Below are 18611 nucleotides of genomic sequence, written 5' to 3' on the forward strand. Positions count from 1 at the left end.
TACACTGCACATACGTAAAAGTAGACACTAGATGGCAGTAAAAGCTCGTACTTACAGCTCCATCCATTTTCTACCGCTTGTCCCTTTCGGGGTGGCGGGGGTTGCTGGAGCCTATCTCAGCTCATTGTCCAATATTAAAGAATTTTAACTAATACAAGTAATTTGTGCAGCTACCTACCTTGTTCGATCCTGCTGGCCAGAAACACCATTTCACCTTGAGCGGCCAGCTGATGGATGGATAAAGCTACAAACAGGGAGACATAATGATATGAGTAACTTATTTAAAAAGTGAAATATTGGGTGAGGTGACATACAGTGCACCAGTAGAGGCGTGGAGGACACCTCGTTGCCGCGGTGCTTGTTGGTGAGGGTGGTGGACTGCTTGATGGGGGAGAAGTGTTTGGTGGTGGACGGAGTGTAAACATGGCGCACTTGGATCCCCGGGGAGGGTGACGTCTGGATGTTGCACTCAGCTGCAAGACAAACAATGACACAAAGTATTCATCAAATATTCAGGGTTCGTACACCTTTTCCATGGCCAAATTCAAGCACTTTTTAAAGGACTTTCAAGATCAATTTTCCAGTTTTTTCCTGTACCCTTCAAAAGGCAAAAATCTGTGTGAATCAATCAGCTTTGTTTGAGGTCACTAAATGCTGTCTGTAGGAAAAATACAGAAAATCTGCTAAAACTAAGCCTAACATTGAACCAGCAGTCATCATGAACTGAATGGGGCATAGAAAATGAAGCAGTGTTTGTGTAGACTATTCAATGTCATTGGTGTTTGCAATTTGTGTTTTTCACATTTCTTGTTCTTTTTCTTACTTACAGCACTCAATGACATTGAACAGCACGGATTGATTCACACCGTAGTTGTGCTTGTAAACTGCATAATGTGATATAAATACACGCACCCTCAAAATGTCAATTCCACTCATTTATTAACAAAACTGTTCCACGTTATTTTTAGGATAATAAATTAAAGGAAATTATTTTGTTTGTTTCACAACACCTCAGTCACCTTTCATTAAGGTGACTGAGGTGTTATCATAGCCTTATAACTGTGGCTATGATAACAAATTAACAAAAAGACAAAATGTAACCTTTTTTGCTTTCACTGGGGTAGGCAGACAAGTTAAGTAGACAATGAAAATAATACAGCAAGAAATGCATACAACCATGTTGTGTAAAAACTACACAATCATTCATATTAACTCAGCTCTAAGTGGTAAAAAAGGTTACGAATTATACATTACATGACCTTCACAGTACAAACAAGTCAAATAAAGGACTAATAATTTCCATCCAATGTTCATTAAAACGACGTATTAGGCTTATCTTACAGGCATGTAAGATCAAGTGTGTAGTTTTCGTTTAAGGAAACTTTTTTTTCTTCTTCCCATTTTATTATTTGCCTTTTGAGTCAGACTGCCGAGAAATATGATGAACATTTCCAAGCATTTACAACAGGCCCGGGGGCCATTTGCGGCCCGCAGCTAATTGCTTACCGGCCCGCCACACATTCTGGAAATGCTATTGCAAAAATTTGAAAAAACATTTTAAAAAAGTGGAATGAGGTGAAATCTAACGAGAAAAAGTTGCAATGTTGACACAAAGCTGCCATGCAGGCTGTTTTTTTTATATTTTGTCTTTCTTCATTTTTCTTTTTTTGCCATTGCTCAAAAAAAAAAAAAAAAAAAAGATAAAAAAATCAATGTATAATGAATTATTTTCAAGGCTCCAATTACTTCAAAAATGTCACTTTAAAATGATTTATGTGGAAAAAATATTGCCACATAAAAACATCAAAGTTTTCTTTGACAAAAGAGCATAAAACAAACAAACTAATAGTTCAAAATAGGACTGAGCGATAAATGCGTTAAAATGTAATATCGGAAATTATCGGAATCGTTTTTTTTTTATTATCGGTATCGGTTTTTTTATTTTTTTACTAAATCAACATAAAAAACACAAGATACACTTACAATTAGTGCACCAACCCAAAACACCTCCCTCCCCCATTTACACTCGAATGAGTGTAAAAGAGTTGTTTCTTCCCGTTGTTAATATTCTGGTTCCTACATTATATATCAATATATATCAATACAGTCTGCAAGGGATACAGTCCGTAAGCACACATGATTGTGTATGCTGCTGGTCCACTAATAGTACTAACCTTTAACAGTTAATTTTACAAATTAAAAATCAAATCAAATCAAATAATTACTCAAATCAAATCAAATAATTACTAGTTTCTATGTAACTGTTTTTATATTGTTTTACTTTATTTTCTATTTAAGAAAATGTTTTTAATGTATTTATCTTATTTTTTTTATTTTTTTTTAAAGTACCTTGTCTTCACCATACCTGGTTGTCCAAATTAGGCATAATAATGTGTTAATTCCACGACTGTATATATCGGTTGATATCGGTATCAGTTGATATCGGTATCGGTAATTAAAGAGTTGGACAATATCGGAATATCGGATATCGGCAAAAAGCCATTATCGGACATCCCTAATACCAGCGGTAAATAATTCAATGTATATACCGTATTTTTCTGACTATAAGTCGCAGTTTTTTTCACAGTTTGGCCGGGGGTGCGACTTATACTCAGGAGCGACTTATGTGTGAAATTATTAACACATTACCGTAAAATATGAGACTAGACGTATAAGATTTCATGGGATTTAGCGATTAGGAGTGACAGATTGTTTGGTAAACGTATAGCATGTTCTATATGTTATAGTTATTTGAATGACTCTTACCATAATATGTTACGTTAACATACGAGGCACGTTCTCAGTTGGTTATTTATGCCTCATACACTTATTCAGCCTGTTGTTCACTATTCTTTATTTATTTTAAATTGCCTTTCAAATGTCTATTCTTGGTGTTGGGTTTTATCAAATAAATTTCCCCAAAAAATGCGACTTATACTCCAGTGCGACTTATATATGTTTTTTTCCTTCTTTAATATGCATTTTTGGCCGGTGCGACTTATATTCCTGTGTGACTTATACTAAAAATACGGTACTCTCTTTATAAATAAAGTTGATTTGATTTGATTTGATGATTACCTTGTGTGATGACTGTATTATGAAAATAGTACATATCTGTATCATGAATCAATTTAAGTGAACCCCGACTTAATCAAGTTGAAAAACTTATTCGGGTGTTACCATTTAGTGGTCAATTGTACGGAATATGTACTGTACTGTGCAATCTACTAATAAAAGTTTCAATCAATCAATCAAAAGCATGCTTTAATTTTTTCATGTGCGGCCCTCAGTGGAAAAAGTTTGGACACCCCTGATTTACAAGCACTTCACCCAGAATTAAAGCATTTTCAAGGTTTTAAGCACCCGTACGAACCCTGAATATTAAAAAAAAAAAAGACACCCAAAAGTGGCCTACCTTTGAAAAGCACCGACGCCACCTCCAGGTCAGAGTTGACCTGGTCCTGGATGTTCTTGCTGTCCTCCTCGTTGAGCGACTTGACGAACCTGGAGCACACGTTCATGTCGAAGCGGTTGGGAAGGATGAACTTGATCCCCATGGCCACGTTGGGGTTGCCAGCCTCGTCCGGGTGAAGGGGCCCCGACTGCTCCGTCTTGATGGCACCCAGATGAGGCAAGACGCGCAGGCCCTCCATATCCTCCTGGCCGAGGGGGCAGGCGGGTGTGCCCCCCGAGGTCGACCCGGACACGACGTCCATCCTCGGGTCAGCAGTACCACTCTCCTCCGCTAGCAGCCAACCTTAGCAACATGCTAACTCGTTAATTACGACGAATTATTACAATGTCCAGTTACCGACTGAAAAAAACCCTAATAACTATATGTCACACTTTACATAAAATACAACAATTTCAAACGCACTCACTGGCACAGCAAAAGAATAACAATTATTTCCCAAACGCCGAGGAGATGGTTTCTGGAGCAGGCGCCATCTTGCTTGTTTGACTTCTTCGTTTGTCAGATAGTGTGACGTCATCATCCAATCAAGCAATATTAGCGCCACCTGTTGGATGCTACCAAAATATAAACATTTTATCACTTAAAAGCCCGTTTCTGCCACTAACACTACCTCAATGGTAAATAAGATAATGACGAGATAAAAGCCATAAGTATGATATGAAAAGTCATAATTATGAGATAAAAAGTCATAATTGTAAGTAGGGATGTCCGATAATGGCTTTTTTTTGCCGATATCCGATATTCCCAAACTCTTAATTACCCATACTTGCCAACCCTCCCGGATTTTCCGGGAGACTCCCGAAATTCAGCGCCTCTCCCGAAAATCTCCCGAAATTCGGACCTGGAGGGTCTGCATGGAGCAATGTTGTTGTAATATATTGAGTTGGAGGCAATAAACAGGCGAGGGGATGAAGTACGGGGGATGAAGTACGTCTATTTACTGTAGACTTCAGAACAGACTCACACACTTGACGTCAGGTGCGCAACACCACGTAAATCGTTGGCCAACCAAAAAGTAACCCCAGTACGCTATAGCCAACATTCACCAGGAGATGGCAACAGACAAACATAGACCACCCAAACAACCCAACCAAAAAATGCAGAAGCTCAATTAAAAAACTGTACTTAAGCCACATTCTTTTTTTATTTTTAGTACTGAACTCTTAACCCTCATTTGTAAACAATAACATGCTTATTATACAAACAGTATTTGTACATCTTTAACACAGATTTTTATACTGTCTTCAGAGATTCAGTTTTTTTGGTGGTACTCGAAACCTTTCTGGGTAACTGCGGATCATTATGCCTAATTTGGACAACCAGGTATGGTGAATATAGGGTCCTTTTTTAAAAAAAATGATCAAATAAAATAAGATAAATCAATTAAAAACATGTTCTTGAATAAAAAAGAAAGTAAAACAATATAAAAACAGTTACATAAAAACTAATAATTAATGAAAATTAGTCAAATTAACTGTTAAAGGTTAGTACTATTAGTGGACCAGCAGCATGCACAATCATGTGTGCTTACGGACTGTATCCCTTGCAGACTGTATTGATATATATTGATATATAATGTAGGAACCAGAATATTAATAACAGAAAGAAACAACCCTTTTGTGTGAATGAGTGTGAATGGGGGAGGGAGGTGTTTTGGGTTGGTGCACTAATTGTAAGTGTATCTTGTGTTTTTTTATGTTGATTTAATTAAAAAACAAACAAAAACGATACCAATAATTTCTGATATTACATTGTAAAGCATTTATCGGCCGATATTATCGGACATCTCTACTTGTAAGATTAAAAAATCGAAATTATAAGTAATTCTCGTCCAAATTAATAATTTGGTAATGAATAATTTAGACTTTTTATCTCCTTATAACTTTTTATATCATAATTATGATTTACCATTGCGGTATTATTTTTATTGTGTGTACTTTTCCCACTTTTTTTTTTTAATTTAAAAAACAACAACTTTATTCTCGTAAAATACGTTTTTTGACAAAATGTGTTGTTTTTAAAAATATTTTATTTTGCTTTTGTTTTAAATTGTATGTGTCCGTCTGTCTTATGCCTTTGCTTTCCTTCTTTGTTTATATTCTTAAAGCCTTTTGTTTTTAAACTAAGGGCTTTATAAATAGTGTTTGTCAATATAATAATTAATGTTATTGATAATGCTCTGACCTATCGAACATAAGGACCAGTAGGAAAACATATATAAAATGTAAACTTTTTATTCAAATTATAATCTTCCTCTGATTTCCTCCCAAGATGCACCTTTCTAAAATATATATTTTTCTCCAAAAAAATCTATTATCTCTAACAAAGCTTGCTTGTTTGACTTCTTTGATTGTAAAATAGTGTGACGCCATCGTCCTGTCAAGTAACATTAGCGCCACCTGCTGGATGCTACCAAAATATAAAATATGCCCATCCATGATTGAGACCATTCAATGGTAACACCCAAATAAGTTTTTCAACTTGTTTAAGTTGGGGTCCACATTAATCAGTTCATTCATCCATTTTCTACCGCTTGTCTCTTTTGGGGTCGCGGGGGGTGCTGGATGACTATGCTAGTTATATGGAAGCCCCGTTTCTTCCACTAAAACTACCTCAATGGTAAATCATTTAATTAAGTCAATATTATGAGATAAAAGCCATAAGTATGAGATGAAAAGTCATAATTGTAAGATTAAAAAGTCGAAATTATAAGTAAAAGTCCAAATAGATAATTTAGTAATGAATAATTTTGGCTTTTTATCTCATTGTAACTTTACATCTCATAAATATGATTTACCATTGGGGTATTCTTTTTATTGTGTGTACTTTTCCCACCTTTTTTTTTTTTAATTAAAAAAAACAACTTTATTCTCGTAAGATACATTTTTTGACAAAATGTGTTGGTTTTAAGAATATTTTAAATAATATTTTATTTTGCTTTTGTTTTAAATTGTATGTGTCCGTCTGTCTTATGCCTTTGCTTTCCTTCTTTGTTTATATTCTCACTTGTTGTGGCGTACAGCCTTTTGTTTTCAAAGGGCTTTATAAATATTGTTTGTTATGTCCATAATGGACATCATGGATTAAGGCAGCCACGGGCAATTATTTTGACTCGGGGGCCACATTTTAGAGAGAAAAATGTGTCTGGGGGCCGGTATATCTATTTTTAGGAACACTAATACAAAACCTCACAATAATGTCTGATTGAATGCTAAAAACGTTATGACAGACCGCCTTAAAAAACGTAATGGAATTTCACATTTTTCTATGAACGATAAAACACTGAATATTGACAAAATATGAACGTCACACCACCTTCGAATCGACATATTTGACAATCAAGTGAAACACAACAAAAATGCAACAGAGAAATATGAACGCGAAGGGTACAAAAAACCCCACCTACAATCTGATATTTGCAGAATTTCCCCCAGGGATCAATAAAGTACTTTCTATTCTATTCTATATATCACTAAGCTTTAGAACTTTGTTGTGAAAATCTCCTACCGCGGCCGTGGAAACGCTTCTCACTCACACTGCTTGGTGCCTCGTCTGAGCTGCTGTGACGTAGATTACCATAGTAACTAATTAGATGACGATAGTAACTAACTAGATTACCACAGTAACTAATTAGATTACCATAGTAACTGGTACATCATCCATAAGCGCAGATTCCAATCATAGAAATACTTTGTATCGTTGAAGACTTACGGTCATTAGAAAACATGACTGCACATCATAATGGCAGCTACACTTTCCGTCTTAAAGATCTAAAAAAATGTATTTGGGAATGTCCGGCGGGCCAGATTGAAAAGCTCAACGGGCCGCATGTGGCCCCCGGGCTTTAATTTGCCCAGGTCTGGATTAAGGGTTACACTTTTTAACCCTGTAACACCCCCTGTTGTAAAATTACAACGTTACCTAACCATCCTAAAAAAACAATCTGTTATATATTTTTTTTATTTTTTTAGTACATTTACATGGTCATTGGGTCCTATTGTTCAGTCTCACAAGGCTATTGGATCGTACATTTGTTTATAAGTCACGCCTTCTGGCCTTGAACTCACACAACCTCTCAAGGTTTCCTTCGAACAAAATATATTTGTTTCATTGGACTGGGTTCATCAGATTCAAGTAATTAAAATGTCTTTTATATATATTTTGGTTGTTATTACAATGTCTAGAGCATGTACATATGTAGTTATTGTGGAACAGATGCATCAAATTTCATTTAGAGCTTGTTATATAATTGTTTCAATTATACAACACTGGGTGAATGTGGTAGTCAAATAGCTGGCTTGTTGCAGAGGGCTCAAACAGGTTGTATTCCCTCCACTACATCACTGGCTGAAGTATTTTCTCTATACATGGATAGTATACATTCTACAGACGTTTTACAGACGACAGGGACTGTTTTTAGGACTTTCACCACCAATGAAAGTCTTCATGACCAATGTCATGAAAAGAAAAAAAGAGGGGGGGAAAGCGTTTTTAAGAGTTTTATCTTGTTTCATATTTTTTACATTTTTAATAGATGACTTCATAAAAATATAACTAATGTGTGATTATTATTAATGGTATATACCAGGGGTCGGGAACCTTTTTGGCTGAGAGAGCCAAGAAAGGACAAATATTTTAAAATATATTTCCGTAAGAGCCATATGATATTTTTGAACACTGAATACAACTAAACGCGTGCATTTTTAAGTAAGACCAACATTTCTAGAGTATAATAGGTATCTTATTCTTTGTAATAACATTGTTGTTCTGAAGCTAACCAATAATAAATAAATTACTTCTCACCATTAACGCAACTTCTTGAACAGGTGCGGTAGAAAACGGATGGATGGATTAAAAATGCACGAGAATGTTTTATATTTAGAACGTTATTTTTAACACCGTGATTACAAGCGGAATTTGATTGATTGATTGATTGATTGAGACTTTTATTAGTAGGTTGCACAGTGAAGTACATATTCCGTACAGATGACCACTAAATGGTAACACCCGAATAAGTTTTTCAACTTGTTTAAGTCGGGGTCCATTTAAATTGATTCATGATACAGATATATACTATCATCATAATACAGTCATCACACAAGATAATCACATTGAATTATTTACATTATGTACAATCCGGGGTGTGGAGGGGAGCGGGGGTTAGGTTTGGTTGTTATCATCAGTCATCAACAATTGGAACAGTCTAGGTCTGACTTGGTAGGATATGGACAGCAAGTAGTGGGCAGAGAGAGAGAGAGAGAGAGAGAGAGAGAGAGAGAGAGAGAGAGAGAGAGATATCAGAAGGCATAAGAAAAAGTATCTGCATTTGATTGTTTACATTTGATTATTAACAATCCGGGGAGTGTGTTAGTTTAGGGTTGTAACTGCCTGGAGGTGAACTTTTATTGCGGTTTTGAAGGAGGATAGGGATGCACTTTCTTTTATACCTGTTGGGAGCGCATTCCACATTGATGTGGCATAGAAAGAGAAAGAGTTAAGACCTTTGTTAGTTCGGAATCTGGGTTTAACGTGGTTAGTGGATTTCCCCCTGGTGTTGTGGTTATGGCGGTCATTTACGTTAGGGAAGTAGTTTGACATGTACTTCGCTATCAGGGAGGTTTAGCGGAATTATTCATTATTTATCGTGTTAAGCAATGTCAGCTCAGATTTATCTGAGAGCCAGATGCAGTCATCAAAAGAGCCACATCTGGCTCTAGAGCCATAGGTTCCCTACCCCTGGTGTATACCGTTATGGGGATAAGTAAGCAATCAACCCTGCAAATGAACCCTTGTTCAGACCACATGAGTACAATTACAGAAATTATGTTCCCATTAAAGCCCAATGTTGCAATATTACAACATTTCTCTAAAAACATACATACATTTTTTTTTAAATTGTTTTTACTCTTCAATTTCTGCATCAAATGCCTCCCACAACCATACTTGCCAACCTTGAGACCTCCGATTTCGGGAGGTGGGGGGTGGGGGTTGGGGGCGTGGTCGGGGGTGGGGCGGGGCGTAGTTGGGGGCGTGGTTAAGAGGGGAGGAGTATATTGACAGATAGAATTCACCAAGTCAAGTATTTCATACATATATATATATATCTACATCCTGAAAATATGCAAACAAAACTGTGTTTAGATCATTGATACTCCAAACTTGCATAAATATACCGGTAACATGAATATAACATAACTTGGCTTCTGAGAGCTTCAAAATGTAATAAATAAAATGCTAAAGTTTTTGATAAACAAACAATTATTTTAATAAATAAATATGGTCATTTTAAATGAATTATTATGATAATTTAAAATTAATTATGTCAAATATGTTTATTTTAACGTACCGGTATAATTCTATGGCTTGATGCAATAAGGAGTCAGAAAAAAATAAAAATAAAAATACAATTAATGTTGATGTTTTTAGCAAAATATAGGAAACATTTATTTAGTTGTTTTTTGTAAATTAATAAATATATTTATTTTTAGGTAAGATAAACATAATAATACAATGTATCTTTAGTCTGGATGATTTAGTTCTTGTCACCCTGTTGTCCTCCCGTCGAAAAAAGGCTGTCCTCACTCTGGTCCGCATGGAGCTGGAGGGGGCGTGGCCTCCAGCACCGGCTGAAAATCGGGAGACTTTCGGGAGAATATTTGTCCCGGGAGGTTTTCGGGTGAGGCGCTGAATTTCGGGAGTCTCCCGGAAAATTCGGGAGGGTTGGCAAGTATGCCCACAACAACATCTGAAAAGTGAATTTAAACATTTTTTTTTTAGGTTTTTCTATATTTGGGTCTTACAGGGTTAAGTGGTCAGACTCAATACTTTATCATAATAATGAACGACATCAAAACATAATCCCCGTTTATATTTTTGAAAATATTTCCTGCGTCTTTAAGAGAAAGTGTGTCCGTTGTTCGGTGGACAGTAGGTGGCGGTAATGCACACCACAAGGTTGCTTGCCACCGCCATAAAAAAAACAAAAGAAGAAGAAGAAGAAGAAGAAGAAGAAGTTGTTCGGTGACGTCATGATCCGGGTCCCGAATCCTTGACTTGTGGTGGTTTCCAGGGTAAGAACTTAAAATAACTTTCCAGGCTTTGACTATTGGATCCTCATCTCGACATGAAGCTGCACGTCCTGCTGCTGTCCACGCTATTGTGCTCCGGCACCACGGAGGCCATCGAGCCCATCAGCACCAGCATCGCGGTGGGCATGGCGGCGGCTTTAACAGGCTTCTTAGCCAGCTACCAGAACATCTTCTACTACTTCAACGAGTGCTGTCGCCCCGAGTGGATTTCTTTCAACAGAACAGGTGACACATTAACGCATTAAGAGCTTGCAAATAAGCAGTCACAAAACGTAAAGACAAAATGTAGTCAACAAATATGATCATTTATCCCCGAAACTAACCGAACGCGGGGTTGTTTTGTTTGTCGCGCGTTTGTGACGTATACGGAAGTGTCTCCTCGCTAAAGTGAAAGCCATTGCCCTTTTTCTGTCAGTGCGCTTTCGTTTGCATGCTGAATTCGGAGTTTGTTCGACGATGAAAAGTGCACATTTGTGTCTGTGGCTGCAAGTTTTTGCCACCATTACCGTGCCGGTTAATGCTTTCGACCCGGTTACGACGACATTGGTGATTACTGCGGGTGCAGCTTTGAGCAGGGGCATTTACAATTATTTCCAGGAAAGCTGCGATCACAAATGGATTGCCTTCAATTCCAAGGGTGAGTTGTCTGTGTTTGGTCGGAAAAAAATATATATTAAATTATCTGTGTGCACAAATTTATGATGAGCTAAGACAATTGCAACTTCTCCAAAGTGGGCTGGCTCAGGGTGGAGGACAGAGTGAAACAACTTGCACTGAGCCTAGTCCAGGGGTCGGCAACCCGCGGCTCCGGAGCCGTATGCGGCTCTTTGATCACTCTGATGCGGCTCAGCAGCTTACTTGCTGAACCCCCCAATTTTCCCGTGAGACTCCCGGATTTCAATGCCTCTCGCAGAAAACTACCGGGATTAATATTCACCAATTTTCACCCTTACGGCTATAATAAAGGCGTGCTATGATGGTTCAACATTTGGCGCCCTCTACAATCTGTATTAACAGAGTGCCAGCCCAACATTTGTTATACAATATACATCTTTTGCATGCACAAGTACGTGACAGCAAGGCATACTTGGTCAACAGCCACACAGGTTACACTGACGGTGGTCATATAAAACAACTTTAACACTCTTACTAATAATGCGCCACACTTTGAACCAAAACCAAACAAGAATGACAAACACATTTCGGGAGAACATCTGCACCTTAACACAACATAAACACAACAGAACAAACACCCAGAATCCCATGCAGCCCTGACTCTTCCGGACTACCTTATACACCCCTGCTACCACCAAACCCCCCCCCCTGTGCGTCGGTTGAGGTGGGCAGGGTTTGGTAGCGGGGGGGGGAGGGGTGTATAATGTATCCCAGAAGAGTTAGGGCTGCATGGGATTCTGGGTATTTGTCCTGTTGTGTTTATATTGTGTTACGGTGCAGATGTTCTCCCGAAATTTGTTTGTCATTCTTGTTTGGTGTGGGTTCACAGTGTGGCGCATTATTAGTAAGAGTGTTAAAGTTTTTTTGTTTTTTTCATACCGCCACCGTCAGTGTGAGCTGTGTGGTTGTTGACCAAGTATGCCTTGCTGTTACCTACGTGAGTAAAGCGGAAACCCCGTACAACGTGTGGCTGATCAGGCACGCTGGGTTGTAGTAGGTGTTATATGCTGTACCATAACGGCACGCATGACGCTGACAAGCGCCATTCAATTAAAACTCGCGTGCCGCACCAGTTTTCAAATTCCATATAAGGGTGTGGGCAGCGTGTCTGAGACCCCTGATTATACATAGCACAAAGCAAAAAAAAACTTTGTATGCAGTGTTATTTCATTTAAAATTAAAAAAAATTTTTGCGGCTCCCATTGTTTTCTATAATTTGTGAAACTGGTCAAAATGGCTCTTTGACTGGTAAAGGTTGCCGACCCCTGGCCTAGTCTATAAAATCCGCTACACCTCCCTGATACCAAAGTACATGTCAAACTACTTCCTTAACGTACAAACCCCGTTTCCATATAAGTTGGGAAATTGTGTTAGATGTAAATATAAACGGAATACAATGATTTGCAAATCATTTTCAACCCATATTCAGTTGAATATGCTACAAAGACAACATATTTGATGTTTAAACTGATAAACTTTTTTTTTTTTGCAAGTACCGGTAATCATTAACTTTAGAATTTGATGCCAGCAACACGTGACAAAGAAGTTGGGATAGGTGGCAATAAATACTGATAACGTTGAGGAATGCTCAGCAAACACTTATTTGGAACATTCCACAGGTGAACAGGTGGGTGCCATGATTGGGTATAAAAGTAGATTCCATGAAAGGCTCAGTCATTCACAAACAAGGATGGGGCGAGGGTCACCACTTTGTGAACAAATGGGTGAGCAAATTGTTGAACAGTTTAAGAAAAACTTTTCTCAACCAGCTATTGCAAGGAATTTAGGGATTTCACCATCTACGGTCCGTAATATCATCAAAGGGTTCAGAGAATCTGGAGAAATCACTGCACGTAAGCAGCTAAGCCCATGACCTTCGATCCCTCAGGCTGTACTGCATCAACAAGCGACATCAGTGTGTAAAGGATATCACCACATGGGCTCAGGAACACTTCAGAAACCCACTGTCAGTAACTACAGTTGGTCGCTACATCTGTAAGTGCAAGTTAAAATTCTCCTATGCAATGCGAAAACCGTTTATCAACAACACCCAGAAACGCCGTCGACTTTGCTGGGCCTGAGCTCATCTAAGATGGACTGATGCAAAGTGGACGTGTTCTGTGGTCTGACGAGTCCACATTTCAAATTGTTTTTGGAAACTGTGGACGTCGTGTCCTCCGGACCAAAGAGGAAAAGAACCATCCAGATTGTTATAGGCGCAAAGTTGAAAAGCCAGCATCTGTGATGGTATGGGGGTGTATTAGTGCCCAAGGCATGGGTAACTTACACATCTGTGAAGGCACCATTAATGCTGAAAGGTACATACAGGTTTTGGAGCAACATATGTTGCCATCCAAGCAACTTTGCCATGGACGCCCCTGCTTATATCAGCAAGACAATGCCAAGCCACGTGTTACGTCAACGTGGCTTCATAGTAAAAGAGTGCGGGTACTAGACTGGCCTGCTTGTAGTCCAGACCTGTCTCCCATTGAAAATGTGTGGCGCATTATGAAGCCTAAAATACCACAACGGAGACCCCCAGACTGTTGAACAACTTAAGCTGTACATCAAGCAAGAATGGGAAATAATTCCACCTGAGAAGCTTAAAAAATGTGTCGGCTCAGTTCCCAAACGTTCAATTGAATATGGGTTGACAAGGATTTGCAAATCATTGTATTCCGTTTATATAGGGGGGTAGCAGAGGGTGTATATTGTAGCGTCCCGGAAGAGTTAGTGCTGCAAGGGGTTCTGGGTATTTGTTCTGTTGTATGTTGTGTTACGGTGCGGATGTTCTCCCGAAATGTGTTTGTCATTCTTGTTTGGTGTTGGTTCACAGTGTGGCGCATATTTGTAACAGTGTTAAAGTTGTTTCTACGGCCACCCTCAGTGTGACCTGTATGGCTGTTGATCAAGTATGCTTGCATTCAATTGTGAGTGTGTCAAAAGCCGTAGATATTATGTGATTGGGCCGGCACGCAAAGGCAGTGCCTTCAAGGTTTATTGGCGATCTGTACTTCTTCCTACGTCCGAGTACACAGCGGCGTTTTAAAAAGACATACATTTTAGTATTTGAAACCGGTACCAATCATTTTGAAAACGATAATTTCCGATATTACATTCTAAAGCATTTATCGGCAGTCCGATATTATCGGACATTCCTAATTGTCATATATTATGACAAATGAATATTTTACATTACTTTTACTTTCATTTTCCTAGCCTTCTGAAATTTGTTTGCAATGTTATTTCTTGAGATACAATTTTCAACCCAAAAAAATCTGATCATACAACAATAATTCTCTGCAAAAGTATGACTTTTTTTTCTAGGGCAGGGGTGTTAAACTTGTTTTCTTTGAGGGCCACATCACTTGTAAATGGGTTATACTTGTATAGGTTATACTCATAGGTGTATACTGTATAGGTACTCAAAGCGCTTTGACAGTCTTCACATTCACCCATTCACACACTGATGGCGGGAGCTGCCATGCAAGGCCCTAACCACGACCCATCAGGAGCAAGGCTGAATGAAGTGTCTTGCTCAAGGACACAACGGACGTGACGAGGTTGGTAGAAGGTGGGGATCGAACCAGGAACCCTCAGGTTGCTGGCACGGCCACTCTCTCAACAGCGCCACGCCGTCCCCAGTCAATATATATGAATACAAATCTATAAGGATTTGCCTCATGATATTACATAATTGTTTGTATGCACACTGTAAATAATTATCTGTGGCAGCTGAGTCACCAGAATGTTTCCATAAAATTGACAGTTTTTTACAGCACATAACTGTAAATGGAAAAAGGTACCACAGATTTAAAATAAATTCAATTCAAATAAAAAAAGGGGCAACTGAGCTGCCTGTGTTTTACCGTATAATCTACAGTTTTTGGTTTTACAGTGTGTTACTGTAAATGGAAAAAAGGCTTTTGCAGTAAACTTATGGTGACTGAGCTGCCAGTTTTACTGTAAAATATATTGTCATTTTTACAGTCTACAGTTTGATTGGTGACGTGCTTTAAAATCATGGGTCACGCAGATATTTAGGTATTTTTATTACAACAGAAAATATTTGGAGTACAGTATATGATATGTTTATTGCATTATTGTATAATATTAAAGTTGAACAGATATGCAATCGCATGAAGTACGTTTATATTTGTTTCTGTCAAAAGAGAAAGATTTAGCAAGAAAAGATGAAGTACTTTGACAAACTATTTCCAGGCTTTTCCAGGTCACATACAATGATGTGACGGGCCAGGGGCCTTGAGTTTGACACTTGTGTTTTAGGGGTTGCACAGAATCGTCGACCTTGAGCGGCACAATTTTTTTTTAAAATTTTTTTATAATGGGGAGAATATGAATGACAACATCAGAGACGAGTCAACATTAACTTGACTATTGCAAGTCGACTTTAACAAACCCTTACTTTATTCTTTGGTAATTGGACAATTTTCCTCAATTAGGATATTTATTTTGTTACAATTTACAGTATTACTACTTTTTAATTGGAAATATGTTATTGTCATAAAAGATGTTTGTTCGGTAATTAGTTTTCTTGCATTATGAAAGTATGATTTTATTCCAGGGGGAACATTCTTGTTGTAATACAACTTTCCCCCCCAAATTATAAACAATACCGAACATTTCAAAAATGTTCTCACACATTTCAGGTAATTACATTTTTAATAGTTGTAGTCTTGTAAAAATATATTTTTTTCCACACTATTGGCGGTAGTTCTACACATTGTTGAGTGGGAAATGGATGTTACATGAATATTACTCCACTGTTGCAGGTCTGGAAGACAGCCTGGAGACTAAACTGTTAGGACAACATATCGCGTCAAAAATCATCCTGAAGGCGGTGAGCGGCTTCATGAACAACGACAACCCCAAGAAGCCGCTGGTGCTCTCCCTGCACGGTTGGACCGGCACCGGCAAGAACTTTGTCAGCTCGCTCATCGCCGAGAACATCTACAAGGAGGGAATGAACAGCAACTTTGTTCACATCTTTACGTCGGAGCTACACTTTCCCCACGTCTCTCAGATGGACACCTACAAGGTAAGACGTTTGGTTCTGAGCAGGTGTGATGGTTCTCATGCTGCTGATCTCCTGTCAGACTCAGCTGCAGCAGTGGATTAAAGGCAACGTCAGCAGCTGTGCTCGGTCAATGTTCATCTTTGACGAGATGGACAAAATGCACCCGGGACTGATTGACAGCATCAAGCCGTACCTGGACTACTACGACAAGTTGGACGGCATCTCCTACCGCAAAGCCATCTTCATCTTTCTCAGGTGAGGACATTTATTAAGCAGCAAACATTGTTTATGCTTGTTTTCGGCATACATCTAATAAAGCCTTTTAATCCTTTGGGGACATTTGATTTTAAAGATCTATAAAACCAAACAGGACTTCAAAGTCCTTAAGTCTTTGAAGCTTAAAACTTCAAAGCTTAAACCTTTTGAAATATTTTTTTTTTTTACGATTATGCTCAAAATTCTCAAAGAACTTAAATCTTTAAAAACAAATTTGATCAGGGTTGTACGCATCGAGATACATAGGTAACAATGTGATTCAAAAACTATATATTTAAAAAACAGAACGATTCGATATATTGTATGAATGAGATTTGATATATTGTATAAATGATTCAATGACATACGATATATTGTATCAAACAATAAATCCTAACACGAGAATGTATTTTGACATAAAATGTTATATTGTAAACATTATCTTGTATTAGATGTGGTAAAGCAGGGAATCGAGTTTATTACTAAGTTGTTGTTTTTTTTTTACATTACTTAAGTGTAAAATTGTTTTGTTTAAAGAACATTTTTAAAAATGGCAAAACGATCAGAGAAAATTACCAGTGTGGAAATAAATAGTTGAAAAATGAATAAACTGTATAAACAATTTGAAGTACTAACTCAGTTTGAATGTAGACGTTAGCTTATCTTCACGTTTTTTTTAGACAGTATATACTTCTGAAACGGTCAATTTAGGGTGATAGAATGATGCTAAAATCAAATCTGTACTATTGAATGTAATCACCTGTTTGTCGCCATAGCAACGCTGGAGGCGAGAGCATCACACAGACTGCTTTAGAGTTCTGGAACGCGGGTCGCACACGGAAGGAGATGGAGCTGAAAGACGTGGAGACGTCGCTGTCTATGTCTGTGTTCAACAACAAGAGAAGTGAGTTCAGGGAACATCCTTGGAAATAATAAATCTTGAACTTCCAAACCTCTTCCTCAGGTGGTCTGTGGCACACGAGTCTCATTGACAAGAACCTGGTGGACTTCTTCGTCCCCTTCCTGCCGCTGGAGTACGATCACGTGTTGGAGTGCGCCATGGCCGCCATGAAGGCGCGAGGCCTCCGACCCGACATCTCCGTCGCCGACAAGGTGGCGAAGGATCTGGTCTACTTCCCCAAATCCGAGCGCATCTACTCAGTGAAAGGCTGCAAGACCATCGAGAGCAAGCTGGACTTCTACACCTAGCGGAAGGACGCCAAGATTTTCACTTGGGAAGGAAAGAGAATCCGCCAAACAACTGCAGGAAGGTGCAGCCAGCGAGAAACTGTCTGAACTTTTGATGACGTCAGCAGTGTCGCTCACACTGAATGAAGGTTGATGTCCTCCAAGAATATTGGAACTTTTTTTCCTACATTTTTAACCAACTGTCATTTTAAATAGTTTATTTTTCAGTTACAAATTCCTTCTTTTATTTCTGGTCATTTTTTGGCCACTGAGGTTACCAGAAACTAATCAAAGGTGATGGTTAATGCATCTCATGTGTTAAAAACTGTGGTTTTCCACTGCCAAACACTTTTATTTAACAGAGGAACACTTTTTCTAAGAACACCTGTTATGTCCTCTTCATCTTGCCGCTCTCCAATAGATTATACAATTTTGCCACAGAGAAAAATGTTGGATGAAATTTAAGAGTTCTTCATTTCTGAATCATGAAAATGATTCTTACTGTTTTGTTTTAAAGTGAGTAAACATCAAATTGCTCGCCGCTATCTGAAAATGAACTGGCATGGTAGTGAAAATAAAACCATGAGCTTTTCTTCTTTCACTCACTCATGAACTTTATTCGTATAAAACAGCTACCCTCTCAAACCACTGTTGCCTTGGTGATGACCCCCGGCAAGGTGTATGGGGGAGGCAGAAGTTGGCCTTCAGCTCAGGGGTCTGTGACGTGAACCTTCTTGAAAGGTCACACGGTCAGGAAGGGATGGTGGTTCTTCTACAGTTGGGACACGATGGACAGAGAATCCTTTAATCATCTTTATTACTGGAATGTGTGTGTTTGGTAGTCAACACACACAGGGCTGCTGCCACCATTGATTACACACAAACTATTCTG

At 38.4% G+C, this 18611-nt stretch overlaps 2 protein-coding genes across 4 annotated transcripts in view; one reads left to right on the plus strand and one right to left on the minus strand.

Moving 5' to 3' along the window:
- ankra2 (ankyrin repeat, family A (RFXANK-like), 2) overlaps positions 1-3993 on the minus strand; it is a 12284-nt gene extending 8291 nt beyond the window's left edge. Inside the window, exons 1-3 of one of the 2 annotated variants that reach the window (XM_061966530.2) lie at positions 3416-3993; positions 315-473; positions 179-244 (exon numbers count right to left, since the gene is read on the minus strand). In XM_061966530.2, the coding sequence (XP_061822514.1) occupies positions 179-244; positions 315-473; positions 3416-3716 (526 nt within the window). In that variant the 5' untranslated portion in view covers positions 3717-3993. The remainder of the gene's footprint in view (positions 1-178; positions 245-314; positions 474-3415) is intronic. The other variant, XM_061966531.2, reaches the window with a different exon arrangement.
- A 6467-nt stretch (positions 3994-10460) lies between these two features.
- On the plus strand, positions 10461-18321 carry tor1 (torsin family 1). Of its 2 annotated transcripts, none has more exons than XM_061966525.2 (5): positions 10461-10788; positions 16032-16297; positions 16356-16531; positions 17308-17435; positions 17496-18321. In XM_061966525.2, the coding sequence occupies exons 1-5, from the start codon at positions 10599-10601 to the stop codon at positions 17738-17740; spliced, it is 1005 nt and encodes a 334-aa protein (XP_061822509.1). In that variant the 5' UTR covers positions 10461-10598; the 3' UTR covers positions 17741-18321. The 2 variants fall into 2 exon arrangements, with proteins under 2 accessions (XP_061822509.1, XP_061822510.1); XM_061966526.2 differs by lacking the exon at positions 10461-10788 and adding an exon at positions 10944-11200.
- The last annotated feature ends 290 nt before the right edge of the window (positions 18322-18611 follow it).

Source organism: Nerophis lumbriciformis, linkage group LG11, assembly GCF_033978685.3.
Source record: "Nerophis lumbriciformis linkage group LG11, RoL_Nlum_v2.1, whole genome shotgun sequence".
Classification (NCBI taxonomy): Eukaryota; Metazoa; Chordata; class Actinopteri; order Syngnathiformes; family Syngnathidae; genus Nerophis; species Nerophis lumbriciformis.